General features: G+C 37.2%; 2 protein-coding genes across 10 annotated transcripts; both read left to right on the forward strand.

Moving 5' to 3' along the window:
- Positions 1-3,176: 3,176 nt before the first annotated feature.
- Positions 3,177-27,202, forward strand: LOC106091709 (tumor protein D52). Of its 9 annotated transcripts, none has more exons than XM_013258334.2 (7): positions 3,177-3,379; positions 13,696-13,808; positions 13,890-14,050; positions 17,263-17,322; positions 20,922-20,981; positions 21,215-21,419; positions 26,116-27,202. In XM_013258334.2, exons 1-7 carry the CDS (start codon positions 3,370-3,372, stop codon positions 26,206-26,208), a joined length of 702 nt encoding a protein of 233 aa, XP_013113788.1. In that variant the 5' UTR covers positions 3,177-3,369; the 3' UTR covers positions 26,209-27,202. The 9 variants fall into 9 exon arrangements, with proteins under 9 accessions (XP_013113788.1, XP_059225195.1, XP_059225196.1 ...); XM_059369212.1 differs by lacking the exon at positions 3,177-3,379 and adding an exon at positions 3,874-4,009; XM_059369213.1 differs by lacking the exon at positions 3,177-3,379 and adding an exon at positions 3,874-4,009 and having other exon boundaries at positions 21,215-21,377.
- Positions 8,233-9,516, forward strand: LOC106091711 (uncharacterized). Its single transcript, XM_013258342.2, has one exon. It carries the CDS (start codon positions 8,909-8,911, stop codon positions 9,383-9,385), a length of 477 nt encoding a protein of 158 aa, XP_013113796.2. The 5' UTR covers positions 8,233-8,908; the 3' UTR covers positions 9,386-9,516.
- Positions 27,203-27,746: the final 544 nt, after the last annotated feature.

Below are 27,746 nucleotides of genomic sequence, written 5' to 3' on the forward strand. Positions count from 1 at the left end.
CTCTTCCTTCCATTATACCGCGATGGTATGAGCTGCTGCCATCCTCAATCCATCGCCTTAAGTCTCATAATCGCAGTGGCTGCCTCACACTTAATCTGTATGTCATAGGTCGGATATCTAGAATAGTCTCAATGCCCTAGTGGTCGTGGTCCTCATCGCTCCGCCTATGCCAAGACAACATGTTCTCTGAACATGTTGTATGCTCCTTATGTTGCACTTTTTCTACATAGCAGTCCACCAAACTACTGAGGCGTAAGTAAGTATTGGTCTAATCTCGCTCCTGTAGAGCCAGTGGACTATCCTCGGATTCAGGCCCCATTTCGAGCCAACGGCCCTGGGTTAACATTGAGACCTCTGGGTCTAGCCCAGTCATATGCCATATGCAAAACCCTTTCGGCCCTTCTGCATAGTTCGTTCGAATCCTTACTCCTAAGAAGCAGACGGGTTTAAATCCCTCCTCAGTCATCATCCGTAATAGGTCATTTATGGTGGTCACCCATAGGAGTGGCGATATAATGCCCCACTGTAGCGTGACCTGTGCCACTTTCTACCTTATATGTATGCCATGGGACACACAATTTATCCACCTGTTCCTTAGCATATGGTGTATCCAGGACCGGGTCCCGGTACTGGTCTAAAGATTGGATCAATGTGTCAGTCCGCACTTTGTTAAAAGCCCCCTCGATGTCAATACATACCGCCTGTGTGTACGTTTTGGCATCGAGTTTATTTAAAAAAAAATACCAGCAGAACTGGGCCCAATTCGCTGCGCTTACGCATTTGTAATCTACACTTCACAACAGTTCAGTAAACGCATTGCCTAAAAGAGTAAGTCTGGAGGTGCTGGAAGTACGAAGGTATAACATTTTAAAGGCTTCATAGGTCCTTCTAGGGCCATGTTTATACATGTCTTTATGAAAAATTGTGATTTACACTCTCAATATCTCTCGGTTAAGCTTCAGTCATCCTCAACGAAATGGCATGTGCTGGGATTTTGGGATGAAAGGGATCTATAGGTCCTTATTGTGTTGCTGCTTTAGGTTTAAGGAGACGTGTCTAGCATCCTGACCTAAAAGTTCTCCCCTCTTCTAGAAAAGGAAGACGAATAAAACAAAGATACATTAAATACGGTGCAATCAATCAGAACGGAATAAAAAGGAAAAAGAAAAACAGCGCACTAACTGAAAAAGAAGAGATACAAAGGAGGGCCAGATTCAAGCTCTCAACGGTTAGAGAGTTAATAACCTGAAGGGAATCCAGGCACGGAAAGAGTTGTTCGCCCCTTATCATTTGCCTTATTATTCCTCAAAATTGCGAAGCAGTGACAAAACGAGGCTCTCGACTTTGTCCCATTCCTTGTCCTCACCAATCACGGGCATCGTTTGTATTGTATTGTATTTGATTGCTCTGTTGTAATCGATAACATCTTTATTTGATTGCTCATGTATTAAAAAATTAATGGTCGATTATGAATGGCAACCCAACTTCAGTTGCGTTGCAACGGCCAAATTTGTTGCAGGAACCGTATTTCTAGCAGCCCGTCATCTTATCAGTTTAAAATCACATGCCGACAAATCTATCCATTGATCGGCCATCCGATTTAAGCACCATAGAATGACGTATATTTTTTTAATTATATGATACAGATCAGACCAAAACTCAGTGCCATTTTTTTCTGTTTTCAAAAAAAATGTTTAAAATCAGTATAGCTGCAATTACACGATCAGACATGTCATACGAGCTGTCAATTTCTGTACTCATAAGAATTGCCTTATGTACGTCATCTACGAATAGAGCGTGCTCTAATCGGCATGTATTGTACTTCTTTTATAGACATGTGTTTACATGTATATTCGATGAAATAAAAGCTCGATTTAATGAAAAAAGTTGCATATATGTATATTCCAATATCCATGTCATATTAAATTTTTGATTCGCTATTTTTTAACTTACATATGACATGTCTGATTGTGTAATAGCAGCTTAAGGCTGATACTTGGTTCTTTTTTTTGGAAAAATTTCCGAAAATCGTTCTTGCGCAACTTTCCAAAAGTCTTTGTCAACATCTTCCATTTTTAAAATATTATTGTTGTATTTGAAGGACCAAAAGCGCAACACATTCTTCCACAAAACCTCATTATTTCGTACAGATTGATTGAGTTGCTTGTTGTGAAAGAGATATTAATTTTTTTTTCGAGTATATTTATTTATATTTCAAAAATACTTTCTTATTTATGCACCCACAAACACTTTATTTTTTTCCACCCAGTGTAAATACGTGTGAGCAACGTCACTAACACTAACAAACACTCAGAAGTTTCGCGATCGCGTTTATTTTGCGTAAGAAAATGACTTGTTGCACAGCAACTATGGTTGTGCACTCAATGGGCGTCCTGAAATGCAAATTTTCCCCAAATGAAAAAACAAGTTATGATGAAACGAACACATTTCGTCAAATTTTTCCGTTTGTTTTTTATATGGAGTTTCAACGCGAAACCCGAATATATTGGGATGCCCAAAAAGTAATTGCGGATTTTTCATATAGTCGGCGTTGACAACTTTTTTCACAGCTTGTGACTCTGTAATTGCATTCTTTCTTCTGTCAGTTATCAGCTGTTACTTTTAGCTTGCTTTAGAAAAAAAAGCTTAAAAAAGTATATTTGATTAAAGTTCATTCTAAGTTTTATTAAAAATGCATTTACTTTCTTTTAAAAAAATCCACAATTACTTTTTGTGCAACCCAATAGTACCGGCCTTTAAGAAATATGAGATGATTTTCAAAACAGCGCTTGATGAACTGGAATTCAGAGACAAAACTTATAAAAATCGTACAATAAGTTGTATATGTACAAATAATTGGTGTTGGAATAGAGATCTTATAGGCCCTTTACATTTATAATTTCGTCGGGTCGTTAAATGAACAATACGAGATGGAGATAAAATTTAACCAGACTGCACTTATTGACATGAAGTATACCCTGCTTCTTAAAAATTTAGTAGTAGCTTGGATGGAGTTATGTTGTTAATATGTATTTGCCTAAAGTTTTTTGTGCATTTAGTGTGGTTATTTTTGTGTTGTTTTTTTATTTTCCTTATTTGCATTCCCTTTTATCGCTCTATGGCGTATCGATTATTGACTTATATCGATATATTTATTTATCGCTGCCTGACTGAATTAATAGTTATCGTTCAGTGCATTTGGCAGACTAGGCTAGAATTTTATTAAAAAATTTCGGCTATTTAATTTTGTAAAATTTGTAACCAAATAGGTTAATCATCTTTAAAAGAAAATACCATCGCATAGGCACACATTGCTATTGATAACAAATTTCTGTGACAGATAAGGAAAACACATTGAGCCGATAAAACATGGAGGAACGTAAGTATTTCATCTCGTTTTTTCGTATTCCTTACTGGTAACAAGTTTGAGTGTTTCTAAATGGATGATATTAATTAAATATAGCGCTTGGTCATATTGATATGCAAAGGAAAACAATAGTAGTATATAATATTTGCAACAAGGAAAAGTGACTCATTGTTTTCCGTTTTGCCGGACAATGTGTCGCCTTTACCCAAAAATAGGAGGAGGGATTGTTTATTTGTTTGTGGTACACACACAATTTCTTTTTTTTACAATCATTCGTTCACCCGTCGTCGCGTGCACACATGTAAGGTAATTCCTTCTCTGGACTTGGAATTACTTTTGGTACGTTTGTTACCACCATTCAAATTAGGACTTTTAAGTGTAGGATGACTTGCTTTGACGTGGCATTTGGTATTTGATATTTTGCATCCCATAATTATAGGTGGTGGGAACTACTATACTCATATTATAGATTTAACAATTGTTGTATGGAGAAACATGAAACTGATTAGGCAAAATGTGCAATGGTATGTGTTGTTGTGATTGCGTTAACGTTCCCAGTTTTATTCTATTGCTCATATTCACATTGTATAAGTAGCAGCCAGGCAGGCAAGCAGGCAGGCGGTCACGACAGGCAGACGACGGGTAGGCTGCAGATATTGTATAAACCAGATACTATATATTTGTTTTATTTCTCCTCTTCAATTGAATGATTTGGTGATGGCCTTTGGTCATTGTGTTGATGTTGTTTATGGACTATTAATTAAATGTAATTTTTTAGTTGGGAATCGAACAATTGTGGATTGAATGTCATTCTAAATGCAATCTTTAAACAAAGGGTCTCTAATTTTGATCTAAACTTCCTAAGAATATCATTCTGTTTCGAAATCCATATTTGGTGTAATTTAACCAACAATTAATGTCTATATGGTTGTTGTTGGACACTGAGGCGGCAGCCCTTGCCAATTAAGGAATCCATCGCGTCAATCCGGTAGGTACAACCGGCTGCCATGGTTGTACTTCCAATTTAAATGTTTAAATCTTAGTTGTAAGTCTTTCTCAGGCAAAATTGTTCGGGTTGGAAAAAAAAATGTTTTCCTATTAATTATCATGCATATGAAATATTTACTTGAGCCCCATTTAATATTTGTTGTTTATACTTTCAAAATGTCTATTGTTTGTAATAATCGAAACAAAAAAACAAACATCATCACCTTTTAGACTAGTCGAAAGTCCATGCCTTTTTGGTTAAATTCTATCGGCCTGACAAACACTCTATTATTTACAACAATATGCCACAAAATAAGTACCAAAAATAGTATATACTCTTATTATTATATGTATATACCTTTATTGATTGCGTCATAAGGGCAAAAAATCATAGAAAGTTCTACATGTTATAGTCAGTATTTGGTTTAATCTTTCAATCCATAGTATTTCATTATCTTTGTCAAAAGATGTACACATTGGTCAAGGGTCTTGGCATAAAATAAAAAGTTTTATATTGGGTTGCCCAAAAAGTAATTGCGGATTTTTTAAAAGAAAGTAAATGCATTTTTAATAAAACTTAGAATGAACTTTAATCAACTATACTTTTTTTACACTTTTTTTTCTTAAGCAAGCTAAAAGTAACAGCTGATAACTGACAGAAGAAAGAATGCAATTACAGAGTCACAAGCTGTGAAAAAATTTGTCAACGCCGACTATATGAAAAATCCGGAATTACTTTTTGGGCAACCGATACATTTAACTAAAATGGAAAACGTTTATCAAATGTTTGTTATTGTAATTTTAACAATGTGTTATGTCTTCATACCATTAATCTTTAGCTAAGTTTTTGTTTTATATTCAGATCTAGAAACTCTAAAACTTGGTTGGAAGTAAATTTGAGTTAACATTTGAAGAGATAACGTTTGGCTCAATGCTCAATGAGGTCAGAGCATCTGGTAGTTGAATTAAAAACTGTACTTTTAGGAGGTCACCGTAGCGCAGAGGTTAGCGTGTCCTCCTATGACGGTGAACGCCTGGATTCGAATCCTGGCGGGAACATCGGAACATTTTTCAGCGATGGTTATCCCCTCCTAATGCTGGCGACATTTATGAAGTACTTTGCCATCTAAAAACTTTTCCCCAAAAAGGTGTCGCCCTGCGTCACGCCGTTCGGAATCGGCTAAGAAAGGAGAAGCTCCCTTACCATTGAGTTTGAAATTTTATCGGCAGCACTCACTCATTGGTATGTGAGAAGTTTGCCCCTGTTCCTCAATGGAATGTTCATTAGCAATTTTGCATTAGTTGGCTTATATTTTAGGAATTTACTCGAAAGCTGTTAGCCGCCTCTGGCACCGAGTTCTTAGGCATTGAACTTTTTCAAAGCTTCTATAGGTAAGCAAGGTCGTATCTTAGCCTTCCAAATCTTATGTAAATGGGCTTCTTGGGAGTAGGTGATGGTACCATCATCGGCTCCCTGTTCGTTGGATTGCATTGAGAATCCTGTCGCTGCGCTGCCTAATGTTTCAATATTAGCATCATTACCTATCCCAGTATTCCGAATCTTTAAGTCGGTGATGGGTCCATGGTCGGGTTCCTGTTTGTTAGGCTGTGTTGGGTCTCTAACCACTGCATTGCCTGATATTTTAGTGTTAAGCTATTTGCTTCTCCTAGTCTTTCCAATATTGAAAGATGCCGTGATTATCTCGTTGTCGGCCCCCTGTTTGTAGGGCGGTGTTGAGTCACCTGCCACTGCACAGCCTGATGTCGCAAAATGAAAATTTCTGCCTATCCTAGTCTTTCCAATCTTAAAAAAGACAACTTTGCTCCCGTAGTGCGCCATGCCTTTAATCTTAGCCAAATTTGTCACGGAGACTTGATCAATGCCAAACACAAAGAGAGTTATTTCCTCCTTCTCCTCCCTGTGAAAGACCTTCCACTTCTCTGCGACCAAACCTTGGTTTTGCGTGCCCAAGAATCCCAACATGTGTTCCGTCGCAAATTTATTGCCCCATCCCTTGATGAAGACCGCAGCCTTTTTTGAGCTGGGGGATATCCATTTTTCTCACCAGGTCGAGCTTTTTGACGAGCTGTTTGACGGTATCAATACATTCCGCCGACGCAAAACGCAGCGTAAATATTTCCCCTCTAAACTCGCAGCTCACTCTCTACACATCCTCCACACATCCGAAAAATATTCCAAAAAAAAAATTCCACACATCCGAATCAAAAATCCGATCGTTAACCAGATCCTTCACTTGGGACCGATGAGCTGGGGGAATCCTACCGGATGCACAGCCGATATTTATGACTGCATAAGTCAGCTCATCTCTGTTGTGCTTCCTTGTCACTCTGGCGTAAGGAGGTCAACGGCGGCTCCTTACCTTTCTCAGCGACCATCTTCCCCTTCAGTGATGGCTGTGGCCTCCTATTGGAAGTCACATTCCTCCAGGAAGACTCAGGGGCCGTGCGCGCTTCCTTCGTTCCTGTTCCGACTTTGTCTACCTCCGCAGGACACTGACTGGAGTCTCCATTGCGGGATGGCTGGCTTGGTTTTCCGAGAGCTCTTTTTCTTCTTCAGCATCTTAGCAGTGTTATGCTCTTCGGGAGATCTAATTTGTTTCCAGCCTCCGTAGAATTGTTTGGAACGTCAGTTCTATCCCTTCCAGCATCCTGCACTTTCGCCCGATTACGCTGCCGGTACATACTCCTTGGTCTCCTTTGTCGTGCCCCGGATCACTTTCTCGGTTTGCTTGTGAGAATTCTGCCGTCATCCCGATGCCCTCATCTCTCGATTCGGCTGCGATGACTGTTTCATTGACACAGTCGCTGTCTGAATCCGAGTCAGAAACACCACCTTTACTTAAAGCTTTACTCGTTGGAAAGTTACGGACAGACGGGCTGAATGGATGGACCGTGCTACATCAACTTAAAATATGATGGCAATCGAGAAAATACATACAGTTAGCATCAAAATAAAGTATACAAAATAATTTGTTTTCTACTTTTTTTTGATTCTTAGGTTTAGAAAAATAAATTTTCTTTGGAAAAAACGTAAATTTTTTAACAAACTCATAAATTTGGGAGTTGATTTGCAACTAGTTTTAAAAAAAAAATGTTTTTGTATACTTTTTTTTGAAGTTCACTGTACATTCTGACTTATGGTGTCTGTGGTTACTAGGCTCCAAGAATTTTTTTTATTATATGGGGAGCCTCGAAGATTTTTGATTATATTTTTTTTCTTTTTCACTCGCCAAGCGGTTATTAAAATCGTAATCCATGACAAATTTTAAGAAGTTTTTCTTAAAAAACTTTGGGTTCTAAATTGAGCTTGTAACAAATTAATTTTCGCTCTCATTTCACAAACGATTCATGCTTATTTGGGGAGGTAACGAAATCAAGCATTCTCCAACAATTTCCGTGAAAAAACTAAAATCGCTAAAATGTCGCATACATCATTTCGATACATTACTGCCACTGTTTTTCTCCGATACCTACATATGCATGTTACATGCCATTCACCAACACACTGGGGACTTCCTCTTTATGTTGGCTTAGACCAATATGTATGCCAAACAAATATAGGCTGCTGGCAAAGGGTTAACATGATCATCGAAGAATTTTAGTGGCAGCATCTAACTCATGCTCTCAATCTCGCTCTCTTTTTGAACTCGTTGATTTTCGTCGGCTTCGTTTATTGTTTTGCTCTTGTTGTGCTTTTTTTCTTTGTTTCTGTTCGGGAATTTTGGTTTGTTGTGGCCAGAATTGTGAAAGCCCATTGTACATTTTAGCCACTTTGGTACTACCACATACAAACAGTGGTAACTTCAGCAGAGACTTCTTACAAACCACCATAGCTTTTTGTTGTTACCTATGTTAGCTACCTACCTTATTACTGATGATGTTGCTAATGTACAAGCGAGCATGTGGCTGAGTGGATGAGATGGCGCAGTCACGATTCATATTGGCCGCCGCTGCAGCACCATTCTACCACCATACTTAGTTTTAGTATTATGCTGACTTGAGTGATATTCATAGACAAAAATAATAACGTGGTACAAAACAACAGAAGAAGTAAAAAAAATACACAAAGAAAGGAAAATGGGTTAATAATTCGTCATTACTGACTGATTTGGCCAAGAAGCAGAAAAATAATAATTTTTGGTTTCAATTTGGAAGCAATGCAATATTCAGTTTAAAACACTTGCCCAAAATGCTGTTGAAGTTACAAAATACAAATATTAGCCAGAGCATAAAGTAAAAAGTGTACCCCAACAAAAGTGTAGCAACAGCAATTGAATGCTGGAAACTAAAATATAGCATGATCTACATTTTAGAAAGTTTTAGTTTTTGTGAATTTTACGCTTCGCAGAGCAAAAGTTGGCTATCGAATAGAAAAAGGAAAAAATAAAAAAACACACACACACACATTTTACAATACCCACAAAACATTGTAAATTGTTTCAAATAGCCGCATCTGCAAACAACCAAGTCGTCAGCAGCATCATCTCACCATCGTCATCACCTTCAGCGACCAACAATTGCTGAGACGCAGCTATGTCCGACTCGGAGCCAGTCAGTTTGGAATTCATTGAAGATCCCTATGTACCACGTCTGGATGGTGATGCCACTCCATCTTTGGATTATTCGACCACAAATTACGATTGCAATGATGACATAGAGACGGATCTATATTTACGCAATCTAACATTGGATGAAATTTTCTATGATGTCGACTCTGACTATAGCAATCAATTAGAATTACAAACCGTTGAGACTGAATTTATCATTTCGAAATTAGCCAATCAAAGTCCTTCCATGTCTATAGCAAAACGATTTCGCTTGAAATTTTTCACCACGAAAAAAACAATGCGAGATGTTAAAGTGACATTTGTGGACTTTTCCAAGCCTTATATAGCAAAAATTTCAAGTAGTGAAAATTATAAAAAATTTCTTAATATTGGTTCAACAGCAGCTGCTACAGCTACTATAAATCCAACAACAACAACAACACATACCAAAGGTAATACATAAACAACATTAAAATATTTTTATAATTTACAACTCTCTATGAGAGTATACATCATTAGGAAAAATTTTGGTCCCTTGAATTTTGGTAATGTTTGTTAAGGTGTGTGTTGGAATTATTGGAAATGCCAGACCGAACTTCGTATAATCACAATAACTGATATGTTTCTATTGGGTTGCCCAAAAAGTAATTGCGGATTTTTTAAAAGAAAGTAAATGCATTTTTAATAAAACTTAGAATGAACTTTAATCAAATAAACTTTTTTTACACTTTTTTCTAAAGCAAGCTAAAAGTAACAGCTGATAACTGACAGAAGAAAGAATGCAATTACAGAGTCACAAGCTGTGAAAAAATTTGTCAACGCCGACTATATGAAAAATCCGCAATTACTTTTTGGGCAACCCAATAATTTGTATAACAGCCTTATTCAGATGCCGACAAATTTGAACCCTATACCAAGTGAGAGCTTAGAGGTTTTACGAACTTAAGAAGTCAATTAATCGAGCAGTCGAAAACCATTTTGTATGTCGCCTATACAGCAGCGAGGGGTCTACTACAACATGCTCTACTAAATGTCAGCGCAATGGGTTCAAAAATACATCTTAAATGAGATAAAGTAGTCAAATTCGGAGAGAGGTCAATATGGCAACTATGTAGACATATTGACCTCTCTCCGAACGTCTACCTCCAGGTACATGCCTCAAAATCTGAAGATATCTGGCACCAAATTTTCAGCCACATTGTTCTGTACAAATACGCGTGAGGTGAATACTGAGCTGACTGTGATGATCGATGGAGAAATGATACCGACCATTAAGTGTCCCAAAATACTTGGCGTCACCACAAAGTCAAATGTAGAAACAAGGTCCTCAAGTCACTTGCTGGGAGTACTTGGGGTGCAGACAAAGAAACCTTGTTGACCACGTACAAAGCAATTGGCCGGTCTGTGGTAAGTTATGCAGCACCAGTGTGGTCTCGTCAACTTTGTGACACACAGTGGAATAATATTCAGATCTCTCAGAATGCCGCCCTACGAACTACGGCGGGCTGTTTCCTCAGTTCCACCTCCATCAGGAGACAAAGATCCTACCAGTGCGAAGACATTACTGCATGCTGTCCAAGCAATACCTTTTGGGCTGTTATCGCAGAGACCATCCAAATAATCATCTTGTGGATATATATCCACCGCCCAGAAGCCTTAAGGCAGATCTACATGATCTAGAGCGTGAGGTTCAGCGCTACAAGAGAGAACCTCTATATCAAGCGGCATATCTAGCAGGTCTAGACAACATTCATGCAGATACGATAGCAGATGCGGTAAATGGCTACCGAGTGAATGTAGTCCTCCTCCCATAGCACCTGGAGAAATTGACCTCCTCCGGCAAACCAGAGTAGTTCTGGCTCAATTACGTTCCGGAAGATGCAACCGCCTCAACTCCAACAGAACAAGGTTTGATGCCGACGTGCAATATGTATGTCCCGATTGTAACCATGGACCGCACGATACACGTAACTGCCCAGCTAGAACCACTCGACTCAGACGCAGATCCCTGTGGAAGCAACCCATCTTGACACTCAGCTGAATAAAGCAGACAAAAGATAGAACACAACAAACGGCTACAACAACAACAACAAACCCATCACTGTCTTCGTCACATCTCATTCCATACAGAAGATTTACATGGCCCGACAACTTAAAAATGTCTCCAGATTTAGTGAAAGGATAACCATAGGTGAAAATTTGTTTCATCTTCTCGCCGGCATTTAAACGCAGGCGACACACCATTTTTTTCTATATATTCAATCAGGAATTTTTATGATACAGGGTGTCTGACACGAAGTGTTACCAATTCAAACCATCATATTTTCTTTGTGTGCAATTATTTTTTATGGATTCAAATAGCAAAAAAATTTGGAAGTAATCTAAAATCCAGACTCTATCTTCACTTCTGTTCGATATGAAAAATGTTGCCTTGACTATTGTTCTTTGAGATGTTTCATTTCGCCAACAATATCTGGTTGTCATTTTCCACCCAACTATAAAAAAATCACACTATTACTCGTACCCTTGAAATCAGGAATAGCTTTATTTTTAAATAATCCCAGAAGCCAATGCCAGCAATTGTGAAAAACATAATGAGCCGCCAATAACACAATTAAACATGTAGCTGTCATTTCTTGTTTGACAGATATAAAAGTTAGTATTTGGTTTCACTTCGTGTCATCTAGCCTGCAATTAAAATAAAATCTATATAAAATAGTCCAAAAATATACAGTAGAAAATTTCTAATTGAGTTGGGTTAATGAAGAATAAATTCCAAAACAACATCAACTTAAGGTGTTAGGTTAACCCTCGATAATCTGTTCTCAAAACATGTTCTTGCAAATAATGGGTTGCCCAAAAAGTAATTGCGGATTTTTTAAAAGAAAGTAAATGCATTTTTAATAAAACTTTAATCAAATATACTTTTTTACACTTTTTTTCTAAAGCAAGCTAAAAGTAACAGCTGATAACTGACAGAAGAAAGAATGCAATTACAGAGTCACAAGCTGTGAAAAAATTTGCAACGCCGACTATATGAAAAATCCGCAATTACTTTTTGGGCAACCCAATAAATGTTTGTCTGCATACATACCAGAGATCAGTACATGATTTTGAGTGCAAGTTAAAAAAAAAAATATGACGAAACATCCAAACCAACGCTAAATTGTTATAAAATCTTATTTTACATGTACCCGTAAGAGGGTGAACCGAAAGTTGTCATAAAAATCTTATTTTTCATGAATGAGTTCATGAAAAATCGATTTTCTTGAATATTTTACAGAATTATACCATGATAAAAGAATGGTAATTGATTTTTTGTAATTTTGCCCTCGTAAATTGCCACTACAAATACAAATTTTGCCCCTGAACATTCCACTAAGGAACAGGGGCAAACTTCTCACATATCAATGAGTGCAGTCCGATTCAAGTTTAAGCTCAATGATAAGGGGCCTCCTTTTTATAGCCTCGGTACATGGCACAGTACCTCACAAATGTTGCCAGCATTAGGAGGTGAAAACCACCGCTGAAAATTTTTCTGATGGTCTCGCCAGGATTCGAACCCAGGCGTTCAGCGTCATTGGCGGACATGCTAACCTCTGCGCTACGGTGGCCCCCTTTAAATTGCCAATGTGTAAAGCGATTTAAGCGAATTTTTCGGATGGATCGATTTTCTAAGCCAAAAAAAATTATTCTAAATTAATATGTGGTCATGTATTTGAAAAGCCGGCCCACCCACACATCTTCCTAACCTAAACATAATTATTTATAAACGTTTATTAACCGATTTCCCTAATATTTCCCAAAATGAGTTGTGTTATGCCCTTTGATAATCGTACCGAGTATTGTCAAAATCGGACTATATTTGGCTAAAGCGGCCATATATACGGAACTCCAGTCCTTAGGACCAAACTCAATTTTGATTCATTTTCGGGTGCTACCGTTGTGCGACTAATGTCGGAATGTTCAACCTTTTTAGAGTCAAATGACATTAAGTTTAACCTTTTAAAAACTGACAAGTTTGCTGCGATACTTTCTGCAAAAGTGCGACCCTGTCTACTATTTTTTGAGGAAACCTTTTTTTAATCGAATTTGCATGCGACCGCAACGGTTACCCTATTTTACACTATCAACAAAACTACCAAGATAGCAATTTTCCATCCCTAACCATTTCTAAAGCCACACCACAGCATCATCACTATGATTTGATTGAATGCTTATGCTTTTTTGTGCCATTTCAGGTGTTAGTTGTCTCTCTATTGCTCTCATTCTTTTATACATAACAACGCCTTTGACGAAATGAATGAAGCCAAACGAAGTTACACGACTAATCATTCAAACGAACAACCATCCAAACGTGCAAATGAGTGTCGTGACTTTTATTCATATGCCTCATAAGAGTGTGCCGAGGTCTGTTGCTCAGTTGATTTCAGTTTGCGTTATGTGTTGACATCCATTTTTTTTTAGAGTATAACGCAAATCAAAAAAATGACACCGCTTGCAGTTCTTTGGTTCATACCTTTCAACTTTTTACAAAATTTGTTCGTTAGATTGAAAACTTTCTATATTCGAATTTTAAAAATAACAAATTTCCATAAATTAATGATTTACCGCCATGATCAAATAATTTCAAGATTTCCTTCTTTCTAATTTCTATGCTTAACCCATGAATGTTTTAGTGTGTAAGTAATTATTTAGCTTAGTAAGCCCTACATTTTTTAATTTAATTATTTTTATATATGAAATTAATTTTTTTTATTTATTTATTCACAGATAATACAGGAAATACTTCGCCAGCGGCCTCTGTTGCTTCGGCCGATATTGCAGCTGAATTTGCTGCCTTAACAGTTGAGGAACAGGAGAGACAAAGAGCTGAATGGAGTCAGGTTAGTGCTGAGGCATTGCGAAAATTCAATGAGATACATTTGCTTATCATGCCTGTAATGCATGTCGTTTTCTTTTACCAGGAACTTGCTCGTGTAGAAGAAGAAATTAATACATTACGCACTGTACTGGCATCAAAGACACGCCATGCTTCGGACTTGAAACGTAAATTGGGCATTACGGTCTGGAAAGAAATAACTGATGATATGAATCAAGGCATTAAATCGGTCAAAGAGAGCTCAGTGTAAGTAAAAATAATTAATTAAAATAATTATCCCGGCATGGCATAACTACGAGCATCACACAGACCGGAACTTTGAGCTCATATTTATGTAGTGTTCTTCGTTATCACGAGAAACTTAGCTGTAAGCTAGCGGGCACGTCAACAGGTTGCGGATAGTGGAATACTCTATACGGAGTAGCTGCAATTGCAGTCGCGGACAAACTGCGGTATCGAGTGGAGAATCAGTGGGAGGTCGGGCGGCACCGCCTCTTGCTGAAATACTGAGTGCCTATGATGCTTGATATGACAAGGCGAGAAATTGACGCCCTCAAATAACCAATGGCCATCATGATCTCGCGGCGATTGGTCGTTTAGACCGGAAGGAGCTTGCTGTCCTAAAAGAGCTTTACGAGGATCGCAAAAATAATTAAAAATGGTGGTTCAAGGATACACTAGAAATTGAAAATTTACCAAATTTATTGCAATTAATAGATGTGATCAAAGAGCCCATTAAAACTTAACCGTATCAGACTGAACATTCCAGCAACATTCCAGCAGAAAGATCACTGTCTGATTCAAGTCTTAGCTCATTGATAAGGCAATTCCTTCATAAATCATGATCGATTTAAACATTTGTTGTTCTTGTTGTAGCAGTTTGTTGTATTCTATCTTCCGTCTGCTTGATTCTGTTGTGAGTCAAGACTTTCTGGGTCTTGCGACTAAGATGGGGTGCGTCCACAGGGATCTGGGTCTGAGTCGAGTGGGTCTGGCCGGGCAGTTAAACAGGTGACGTGTATCGTGCGGTCCCTGGTTACAGTCGGGACATACATCTTGCACGTCGGCATCAATCCTAGCTCTGTGGGAATTGAGGCGGCTGCATCTGCCGGAACGTAATTGAGCCAGAATCACTCTGGTTTGCCGGGGGAGGTCGATTTCTTCGGGTGCAATGGGTGGCGGTCGTTCTCCAAGGACTACATTCACCCGGTAGCCAGTTAACGCGTCTGCTACCGTGTCTGCATGAATGTTGTTCAGACCCGCTTGATCTAGAGGTTCTCTCTTGTAGCGCTGGACCTCACGCTCTAGATCATGTAGATCTACCTTAAGGCTTCTGAGCGGTGGGTATCTATCCACAAGATGATACCCCAAAAGGTATTGCTTAGACAGCATGTAGTTATGTCTTCGCACTGGTAGGATCTTTGTCTCCTGGTGGAGGTGGTCCACATGAGAACTAAGGAGGCAGCCCGTCGCAGTTCGGAGGGCGGCATTCTGACAGATCTGAATATTATTCCACAGCGTGTCACAAAGCTGACGTGACCACACTGGCGCTGCATAACTTACCACAGACCGGCCAATTGCAATATGTTGGTGTTTACGGCACTTCAAAAATCCATCTACTATTCAATAGTCAGTCGGATCCAATGCACGGCTTGTCTGTGCCTCACAACCGCAATAAGTCCTAGACTATCTGATGAACTGAATTTAATGCCGCACTTAATGCTTCAGGGCATTAAAGCCCGACAAATTGCTGCGAACACTGCCGCGAATTTAGGGTCAAACATCATATCGGGCATTCCTTACACAATGCCCGATATCCGAATCATTGGGGAATACACAATGTGAACAAGCCTGCGATCATTATGAGTGGAATGTATGCATAAATTTCAGATTGAAGGCAATAGCACATCATTGTCCCAGTAGGAAGAATTGGGGATGTTGGTAACCAAGCAACGGCTCTAATTGGTTTTGACTTGGCAAAATCCGGCCTTATCTTGGCCTTCCTTCATCTCAAATGTGGAAACAAAGGTCCCCGTGGTGTTACCTGGGCAAATTTTAACATCCGTTAAAATGTGCCACGAGTTCACCTATAGAACGATAAAAAGATAGGTTAGGGCGCAGGGAAGAAATTACTTAAAAAAAACGAAGAAGAATAAAAACGCATTACCCCTATGTTGACGACCCCCGTAAAGGTTTTAAAGATCATGATTTACGTATCTGCACCTATTGGGTTGCCCAAAAAGTAGTTGCGGATTTTTTAAAAGAAAGTAAATGCATTTTTAATAAAACTTAGAATGAACTTTAATCAAATATACTTTTTTTACACTTTTTTTTCTAAAGCAAGCTAAAAGTAACAACTGAAAACTGACAGAAGAAAGAATGCAATTACAGAGTCACAAGCTGTGAAAAAATTTGTCAACGCCGAGTATATGAAAAATCCGCAATTACTTTTTGGGCAACCCAATAGAATGTCCGCACTCTTTAAAGAGAGGGTGCAGTGTACGCACTGGCGGATGTAACTTACAGAATCTCTTATTGTTTTCCATACAACTCCCCTAAGTTGGTTCATGTCTGGTATTGTGTCCCCACCCAAGTACTGGTGTCTTTTAGTCGTGAAATCCGGGCATTGGCATAGGAAATGCTCCAATGTCTCATCATCTTCCCCACATGCTATCACTTGCCACACCGATTTTGCATAAGTGAGTTCGTAGTCCTATGTGGTCCGTTATGATACCAAAAGCTTTACTGACCTCCTTCTTGCTTCCTTCAATAATAGCCTCGTCTTCTTACGATCCGGATCACCCCATAGGATTTTGACCGTCTTACCGACTGTTTCGCTGCTGCGAAGGTCTTTTCATTCCCCCTTACTCTGCTATGGCCCGGCACCCAAACGATTCGGATTGTGTCTAACTCCGAGAAGGCGTTAATCTCCTTCTTACATTTGAAGATTGTTCGCGATCTTACCGTACTGGTTGTTATTGCCCTAATGGTCTTTTTACTGTCCGTTAAGATGTTCACACACGGCGTCCTCGCGTTAGCACCACACCACCACACGCATTCCGTTATCGCCCGGTTCTCCGCCTGCAGGACCGTATTATGGTTAGGCTTTCTAAAACAGATCTCAGTCCCTGGGTTCTCAATGTAGACAATTGGACTATATCTGATCAACAACACGACTTTTGCTTCTAGTGGTCAAACGTCAAGAGACTTTTTCTTTTTGAAAATAATATTCATTTTAAACGGCGATTTGCCCGAACTGTCTTAGAATACACTGAGAAAGTAGTTAAATAATGAAAAAATTAGCTTAAATCCAAATTGTATTCATTCATATCATTTTATTTTACTTATGTAATAGCACAAATTTTTGCTTTAATTTGTCCTTTGTCTTATTTGTATTTAGTTTTCAATATTTTTATTTTTATTCATTTTTATTTTTTTTTTTTTCATCTGATGCTAAGTTTTCAAACGGTAGAACAAAGTGTTGGTAATTTTACAAAAGCAGTACATGATGCTCCCCTGTAAGTAATTGTATAACAACATTGGAGTTACATCACCAAATGATGACCAATGAATGACACTAGCAAATGGGTTTCACTTGATATTTCAAATCAATAACATTTTAACCATTTCGAACACCTGACCATATGCACCATGCATGTGTGGAATGCCATGAAAACAAAAGAGTTTGACATAAATGAATTGGAAAATTTCTGAGCCAGCAAAAAATTACTGGTTTTTTCATAAAAAAATAATTTCACTCCTCAAAGTAATCTCCAGCTTACATACACAAATAATAGCAGTATATTACGTGACGTTTAACATGTTTGATATCATCCTAGCCTCGATTCACAACATTCTCTTTATTGGCCTAATTTTCATTTACATCCTCCTCATCTGAGCAAAATATACCACATGTACCAACAGACATCCTCCTAAGATAATAAACGGCCCTAAGTAGGTTGAAGCCTCGCACTGTATTTATTCATAGGTTTTGCGATCTATTCACTGTGATAGCTGGACATTGGCACACGAAATAGTGTACTGTCCAAACGAAGCTATATATGTACATAATAATGCCGAAAGCCATGCTTACCTCCCTCAGTATTAGCTTCAATTTGCTTGAAATTCTTTCCTCACTACGTTTTGTTTAACTTGTTTCTTATCAATTCTAGGCTGATCTAACATTTCAATACCATACTTCCTCTATATTGGCTTCAGTTTATACGAGCAAGTTTTAACTAGAGCTGGCAAACTATCGATAATCGCAACATTCGATATTTTCGATAGTTTTAATAATAAATATAGATACTATCGTTAATTTCCCATCACCTATATTTCAAACGACAATGAGATGTAAAAATTCGGAGATCGATTTATATAGAAGCAATATAATGCACAGACCAAACAAAACCAATGTTTATAAAGTCAATTGGAAGTCATGGGAGAAATCATTGTACAATATGTTAGCCTAATCGGAAGAAAATTGCGTCCTCTATAGGCGCAATGTATCTTAAAGCGTTCATTCAGTGTCGGATTGCTTATTTGTTTAAGTTATGCAAACAATTTAACTTTTGCGATAGTATCCATCGGAAAAATATCAATCGATATTCAATTAAAAAAATTAAATATCGATAGTACCATCGATATTTTGCCACCTCAAGTTTTAACTCGCTGCAAGTCTCAACAAACATACACTTAAACCAGTAATTGTTGTGCGCTCTAACGGAAAACTCCTTGTAGTGCCTTTGGTGTGAAATTTGGGGTCCTCACATAATCTTTAATCCCATTTTTAATGGCTTTGTACCTCACAAATGTCGCCAGCACAATGGCGCATTTCGTTCCCGTTTCCGAAGTCCCAAGTTTGTTTCTCTCTTCAGTCAGTTGCCATCATGCTCTAGCCTAGGGAGCAATGGACCTTCACCCTCAAGAGCTTCTTTCCTAATGGTCCTCATTCGTTGCTATGCAACGTGCCTTCCACGCTCGCAGATTTGTTCCTGGCCGTAATTCGATTCTGCCTTGGGTTAATGACTTATTTCAGGACAGTGCAATTGTCTGTATACCCAGAAATGGACTTCAACGCACCGTCAGAACTCCGGGAATTATCGAAAGAGTAAGGCAGTCAGTTGTGCGTTCTCCCCGGCATTCGAACCGCAAACACGCAACTGCTATGGGAATATTTCTGACATCACTGTTCGACGAATTCTCCATCAAAATCTTAAATTTCATCCCTATAATTTGGCTGTTGTGAAAAAAGTATACCAAATGTCATTTTCAAGACTGCAGGAAAAAACTTGGGATATTGTACTCTCAAATTAAAAAAAGAATAACTCAAGTACTTTTGCTTTTATTGAATGTTCAAATTAGTAAGTTTCTCTGACACCCTGTAGATATACCGTGACCGGACTTGAAGAGGTCTATCTACCACATTTTTGTCGTAAACTAGAAAAGAAGTATCACTGATTGTGTCCGTCATGACAGGTCTCTGTGTCATTGGAAAGCATGCGCTTCTAAAAAAATCAAATCAGGCGATCAGACCATGTCAAAAGTTAAGCTTTTATGCTAAAGTTGCAAACATAACTCATCATCTCGTATTTCATCAAAATCCATAATTGCTTGCATAAGTTAATGGCATACTAAAAATGTTTATGCTTTGCTATTCAAAACATGAGAATAGTGTGTGAATATCGAGTCGTGAGTTCCACACTCTCAAAGCCTTATTTGAATTGCAGAGCGCCTTTGCGTTCGGCTAACGATTATTAAATCAATTGGCTGTGTTGTCATCCACTACCTGTTTAATCTATGTAAAGTATGGTAGATAATAAATGAATCAATTGTTATTATTGTTGTTGTTGTTAGCCGAACATAACAATCGTTGTGGCTGTGAAACTCACCACTCGTCATACACACTGCTATCGTGTTGAAAATAACGGATCATGGGCAGAATAAATATAAAGTTCAGGGCTGCCAGATTAATTTCGTGAGAAATTAGCAGTATGAAAAAATGAACCGGCATTACCGGCACTCCAATTTTAAAAGGCGGCAAACAACGGAATAATGTTTTAATAAAGAAACTGGTATAACCTTTTTTTCGCCCGAAATAAAAAATGCATTCACATATTCTAAGTAAAATTTTCGGTTTGCTTTGTGTTACAGGGTGACGTTGATAGCATTGGACATTTTTTGGTGTCACTGCAAGAAAGCTATTGTCATTGCAAGATAACATTTTTTGCGCCACGTTGGGGATTTATTTATACATAATAACGTTTAATTCGGATAAATGCGTTCCTTATCACCAAAAAGGGTGGCAAATTGGTCGAATGAATGAATAGCTTTTTGTCAACTTTTTGTGTTTGCTACTATCTGTGACAAGCTAAAGCTGAGTATTCTGTTCAGTATTTCGAGCGGAATGCTGTCAAACTCCATAAAAAAAAACGTCGGCGAAACGTTGGCTGAAAATCGTCGGAAAAGTAGTACTCTGTTTATAGTGAGGAAAATGGCAAAAAATATAATAGTGGCAACACTTGAAACTATTGCCGGCATCATTTTAGTTTGTTTTATTGGTTTCAATGGTTCATTTTTCTTTATATATGTGAGAAAAAATATTTAAAATAGAGAAAACAATAAGTGCAGATAAAGAAACATGTTTTGGTATGGGAACAAAAACATTTGATTGCTGTCAAATTCCGAGTGCGAAACAATTAAAAATTTCAGCGGTTATTCCGAAAGCGGAATAGAATATCAACTTTAAGACTAAATAATTTACGTTATAAACATACCTAGCTTTATTTCAACAGGCAAACGGACCAACTTGATTAGTTGTCTCAGAACAAAAATCAGCAATTTTGGCTGGCCCTGTAAAGTGGGAGAATGGTACTAATAGTACCAATAACCTATTCTTCAAACATCAAATCTGGTTCAAAAATAGCATTTCTTTAAATAACACTTATCACAGCATGGTCTACCCATTTGACTTTCTTTTTCATTATTATTTTTTTTAACTTAATTATTTTACTTATTAAATACTACGTCGTTTTGCTTGTCGTTGTTATATTTGTCTTATATGCTTTTTCGTTTTCATTGTATTTATAATTTATTTTAATTTTTATTTTATCCTAAGTTTTCAAACTGTTGAGCAAAGTGTTGGTAATTTCACAAAAGCGGTACATGACGCTCCCATGTAAGTAATTGTGTTAAAATGGATTTTCACCAAACCAAAAAATAAAACAGAAAGAAACTGATACTAACCAAAAATAGTTTCATTTGATATTTTAACACAATAACTTTTCCTCATACTAAATACAATAATACTACAAAATCATACAGAAATCTTTAACAATGCAACTGTAACTATTCATTGATTTTACAATTATCACATCGCTGCTATTTTTTTTTTTTATTTTATTTTTACAGTTTTCAACGCACAGAGTCTGTGTTGAAATCAACGTCGGAGAAGACAGCTTCAGTTTTTGGCACCATTACCAGTGGCATCTCCTCGAAATTTTCGCAAATGAAAAATTCCGAATCAATGAGATCCATAGAAGAGAAAGTTGGCTCAGCCTATGAGAATGTTAAAGTAAGCTATGAACACAACAATTTTTTGTGCCAATCTCATGCGGTAACTACTATTTACTATTTCCATATTCCATAGTAAAAATATTTTTTGTTTTAAGTTTAAGGCGGTCTTTATTTTAATGAAAAAAATACTAATTTTAATTAAAATATAACCCACGACTAGAAAAAATTATAATTTTGGTAAAAAAAAAATAATTTTAATATAAAGGCCACCTTGAAGATAATACACAAACACATGACACAATAGTAGTAAGACATGAAGAAATAGGTAATTCAATTAGGAAACACTTTAAAAATGAAGTATGAAGAAGCGTTTGAATCCGCCAACTTATTTTGTAAAATAAAAAAAGAGGAAGGGGATTGGAGAATTTTATTGATTTGAAAAGATGGTCAGAATTTGATTCCATTAAAATTTTCTATTCTGGATGTGCCTGTATTTAAAGAACATTATTTCTAGAAAGTCGATTTTTATATAAGACTAGCCGAACCGGGCCCGCTCCGCTGCGCCTTCTTTAACTCTCTAATATCTTTTTAGGTTGGAGACACTTTTCCCTGAATGCGGATATCGAATTCGTGCCATTGTAGCCTAAGATGCTGAACGCGTTCGAATCCTGGCGAGAACATCGGACAAAGCGATGTTTATCCCCTCCTAATGTTGGCGACATTTGCGCGGTATAATGCCATGTACGGTCATTTAAAAAATTTTCCGCATAGAGGTATTGCACTGCAGGACGCCGTTCGTACTCGGCTATAAAAAAAGGTCCCTTATCATTGAGTTTGAACTTAAATCGTAAAGCACTCATTGATATGTGAGAATTTGCACCTTCTCGGTTCCTGGGGGTAATGTTCATCCTTAGGGTAATGTTCGCATTAGGGGAGGGATGGCACCTCAGACATTTCGACTCAAAAATTGATATCAAATTCGTGCTGCACTTCCAAATCTCTTTAATTTGAGCACCATATTGTCATGGCGGGTAAATATGAACTGTTTGCAGGGTGTTTTGGAATTGGGGTGGCCACCGGCCCTTTGCACGGAAATTAGATAACAAATTCGTTCCTTATTCCCAACATAAATGAAGTTCTGTTCAGGGGATGGTTAAAGGTGTACCCCAAAACACTTGGCTCCATAATTGGATATCAAATTCGTTTTCTACTCTCAAATACCTTTCATTTGAGTCCCTCATTGTCATAACGGGTCAAATAACCCATTTGACGTATCCTTAGGAGGAAAAGCGCCACCTAGACTTGAACGCAAATTTTAATGTCATATTTGTAATCTACTCCCATCGGACCACTTTCGGATATGGGTGGAGTTTTTGAGGTATATGGGAGGGTCTGCCTCCACCCGATATCTAAAAATTACATAGCCTATGTTTCCTTCCAGACAAATTTACACAATCTATGAAAGTTTTAAGAAAATCGGTTCAGCCAAGTATCATATAGTCATAATGGGTCTAATGACATTTTTGAGGGGTGGCGTGACCCCCTATCTTCGATCTGATTTTGTATGCCAGATTCGAAATCTACTTCCGAATACCTTTCATTTGAGCCCCATATTGAAATGATCGTCTAATATGTCTGTTTGGGTGGGTTTTGGGGTTGGGTCGGCCCGATGGGTACTTAGAGTCAAATGTTAATACCATATTCGTATTCTACTCTGCAATACCTTTCCTTTGATCCCTATGTTGTCCCGATCAGTCCACTTTTGATTTCGGGTTGTGTTTTTGGCATAAGGGGGAGGGTCCGCCCCCTTGTCGATACCGAAAAATTATATAGCCTATGCTTCCTTCCGAACAACCAGATTCGTTATCTACTCCCACATACTTTTCATTTTGTACTTATCGATCCACTTTTCATTTTGGGTGGTGTTTTTGGGATAACGGTGGAGGGTCTGCTCCCTTCCGTATCAATAAATTATAAAGCCTATTCCTACTTCCTGATCATATTCGTAATCTACTCCCGAATACCTTTCATTTGAATCCCATATTGTCATGATCGTCAAATAAACCTGTTTTAAGGGGTTTTGGGGGCTGGGTCGGCCCCCCAGCCACTTGGACCCAACTTTTATTATGAAATTCGTACTCTTCTCTTGAATACCTTTCATTCGATTCCCATAATGTCCCGATCGGTCCACTTTTATTTTTGGGTTGTACTTTTAGGGTAAGGGGGAGGGTCCGCCCCCCTCCTGATATCAAATAATTATATAGCCTATGTTTCCTTCCAGACCATCCTACACAATCTGTGAAAACTACAAGGTAATCGGTTCAGCCGTTTTTGAGTCTATACGGAACAAACAAACAAACCGACAAACAAACAAACACAAATTTAATTTTATATATAGGATTTTTACTTAGAATTTCATGGAAATTTTATTTTCATAAAAAAATCTCGTCGAAATTTGATTAAAAAATGATTTTATAGGAAATTTCATACAATTCTTATGAGTAGCTACGATTTCTTTGTACGTTCAATCTGTTGAGTATTTTCTTTTTTTTTATTATTTGGGAGTAGTTATGATGTCTTTGTATGCTTAAGTAATCATTCTTAACCCATAAACGCCAAATGGGCTGAAAAATACCCAAGAATAGAGCTGTCTTAGAAAAATTCTACCCCCATTTCGCAAAGAGGTATCCCAATACAGTTTAGATTGGCATAAGGTGGCAAATGAAACTAGTTCAAAACATTTTTCCCGTCATATGAGGTAGAGCTTTGGGGGAAAGTTGACTTGTAGAAAGTCAGCAATTTGGTCCGATCTAGGTCCGATCCCATTTGACAGGAATGGGTAGAGGTCTACCAGAACACACTGTGCCAAATTTCATCGAATTCGGATAATAAATGGATATTTTATGGCCTCAATACCATATATCGGGAGATCGGGTGGTTGGTCTAAAGGCAACTATATCCAAATATAGTCCGATCTGAACCACACTTCACAGAAATGGGTAGGGGTCTACCAGAACTCACTGCCAAATTTTATCGAAATCGGGTGAAAAATTACCAATTACCAATTAACTGCCTCAAAACTTTATGTCTGGAGATCGGTCTTTATAGCGGCTATATATAAATAAAATCCGATTTTATGAGATCAGAAGATCCGGTTTATATACAAAGAATACGAAATCATCAAAAATTTTTTGGAAAATATTTGTATATCCAAGATATCGGCAAAATTATAAATACCCAAAAAAGGTATTTATTGGGTATTTACACAATAAATACCCAAGCGTTGGGTATTTACCCGGTAGAAACCCATCTCTACCCTTAGCCGATACTATACACCAAGCTTCATAAATATAAAAAGGTCAACTATATCCCCTCAAAACAAAATATTTGATTACGTGGAAAACTTTGTAGTATTTGTAGCTTTCGTAATAAATATAGGTGAAAAATTAGTTTTTATAGAATGATTGGATTTCATAAAAATTATAGATTTTCATATAACATTTCGTCAAAATAAGATTTTTGTAGAGAGAATACACAATTAGTACAATTCCACCAACTTATTGCCTAAAGTCTTAAATAACCAACTAGCAACTGCTCATTCTGGCTAGGCGCCTCCACTTTGAATAACGTAATTTTAAAGTAAACCCGTAAGGAAGGGCAAAAGTCGGGCGGTTCATAAGTCGGGTGTATAAGTACAATGTGGGAGCTATATCCAATTCTGAAAAAATTTTGATGGACCTCGGCGGATGTTTTCAGAGATGGGTTATTAAACAATCCTTATCAAAATTGGAGCAAATATGTTCAATATGTTGACAAAATGCCATATGTATGGGAGCTATACTTGAATCTGAACCGATTTCGAGCAAACTCAGATATTGTGGTAGTCGTCGAGGAAAGGCAAGATTGGTCAATTAATGCACTTGCAGTGGCTCTCGGAGTGAAAATTGGCGATATACATATTTGATAGCTATATCTAAATCTTGACCGATTTCTATGGAAGTCAACGAAAGTCATAAGGAAATCCTCTCTGCTAAATTTCGAGAGAATCGGTTAACAAATGAGCACTTTATTGCAATAATTCTCAAAATCGGACGAACATATATATGGGAGCTATATCTAAATCTGAACCGATTTCGTGCAAACTTCTCATGTATTGTGGTAGTCGTTGAGGAAAATATTGTACAAATATTTGGAAAGATTGGTCAATCTATATGGAAGCTATATATAAATCTGAACCGATTTCTATGACCATCAGCAATGTCGAGAGTCATAAAAAAATACTTCCTGCCTAATTTCGAGAGAATTGGTAGACAAATTACCATTTTATTGCATTATTACTGCAAATCGGACGAACATATATATGGGTCCTATATCTAAATCTGAACTGATATTTTCCAAATTCAATAGGCTTTGTCGCTAGGCCGAAAAACATGCCTATACCAAATTTGAAAACGATCGGATGAAAACTGAAAACAGACAGACGGACATAGCTAAATCGAATCAGAAAGTGATTCTGAGTCGATCGGTATACTTATCTCTCTTCCTTTTGGATTTCGCCAACAAATTCACTAAGTTATAATACTCTGTACCACAGTGGTGGTGTAGGGTATAACAACGATTTCCACAGTACACAACAACATAATATTTAAAAACCAACCCACACCCACTGAAATAAATTCTAAGCATGCTTTTTTTTTGTTTACCTATTATTAAAGTATGTCTTTTTACAAAAAAAAAACTATTAAAGTTTTTAAATTTAATGATGGCTTAATCGTTTTCTCATTCTATGATTTTAGACGAAAGTATCTACATCTCGCTCTGGCTCAGTTAGCAGTTTCCCCGATGCTCTCAATGAGAATAACTCACCAACTGGTTTGAACTCTCCTTAAAACTGTAATGGGCTTGGAAATAAAGAAGCTCGGTGAAAAGTTTAACATAAGTTGAAAACAATTTTACACAATATTGCAAATGAATAACAACAACAAAAAAACAACAACAACAAAAAGCTGATGGAGAATTCAAGAAAGTAAAGAGACGTCATCGTCGGCTGAAAACGTTAAAACATGGTTTTGCGTCAAGCCCCACTGGCGTAGCCATTGCACCTTAATTGCAATATACATATATGCATATTTGTTTCCACTACAAATACTATTAACACTGATGATAATAATTTAAAAACCAAAAACAAAACCTACAGTAAATTGTCTGCTGGCACCGACAACCTCTTTTCCCTATTGATGTAGACTTGATGATTGCGATTGCGAATATTGTGTATGATGATAATTCATTCATTCATTCATTCTCTTTTAAATGATAGTGAAAATGCGATTAATTCATTCGTATGTATGTAGGCTTTAAACTATTTTTAATAATTCTTCATTAAAATGCTTCTTATAAAGAATTTTAGGTTTCAAATAATAAAACTAAACAAAACAATACAACAACACAATTTACTATAACCAACTGAATTTTGAACCCCCTTTACAATAACAAAGATGTGTTTTATAAAAGCATATTTTTGTTGTTGTTGTAATGTTTAAAGCTATTTGCAAGTAATTTAAAAATTTTATGATATCTTTGCTAGTTATGTGTCCTACAATTTTTAAGTGTGCCCCGAAAATTTTTTCTTTAATGGGATTGTCTCTATTCCTACTTTTCTTTTTATAACATTATCACACTTTTTCTCTGGATAAATATGATAGAAAAAAAATGTTTTTGGAAATTCTATTCGTCGTGTGTTCGTTCCATGATCTTTTAGTACGCGCCCATTCAATTGCCTTCAAACCATAACAACTTTATGCTTTTTTTCTATATACCTATATATATTATTACATCTATGTCTATTTCTAAAATAAAAATAAAAAATGTATTTATACGTAAAAACTGTCTTTGCCTTTATTTCGACTGAAAAAAAACTGATGTTTCAAAATATTTCCAAACATCTTTTTCATCTGTTTGGCTTTTCTGTTTTCAGAAAGAGAAATTTTCATGATATTAGCGATTTTGTCATAACATTTATGAAAAAATATTTAATTTCGTCCCAATGAAGCTTTTCATAACATTTATGTAACATGCTTCATAAAACATTTATGATAAAACATAAAATTTTCTATGAACAAAATGTTATGAAACCCGATCACGACATTTGTAATTAAAAAAATCCCTCTGTGTAGTTGCTCAATATCTCAAATCGAGAGATAAGTTTATATGGGAGTTATATTCGGTTATGGACCAATTGAGATCGCAATTGAATATATATCTAGGAGGTCATGAGAGTTGTCATCTTGCACAATTTCAGAGAAATCTGATCAGAATTGCACTCTAGAAGCTCTAGAAGTAAAATCGGTATATATGGGAGCTATATCAGGTTGTGGAACAATTGTACTCGGTACAAATCCATCATTGCGCTGCCTTGGGGCTCTAGAAG

This window comes from Stomoxys calcitrans, chromosome 5 (assembly GCF_963082655.1).
Source record: "Stomoxys calcitrans chromosome 5, idStoCalc2.1, whole genome shotgun sequence".
Taxonomy (NCBI): Eukaryota; Metazoa; Arthropoda; class Insecta; order Diptera; family Muscidae; genus Stomoxys; species Stomoxys calcitrans.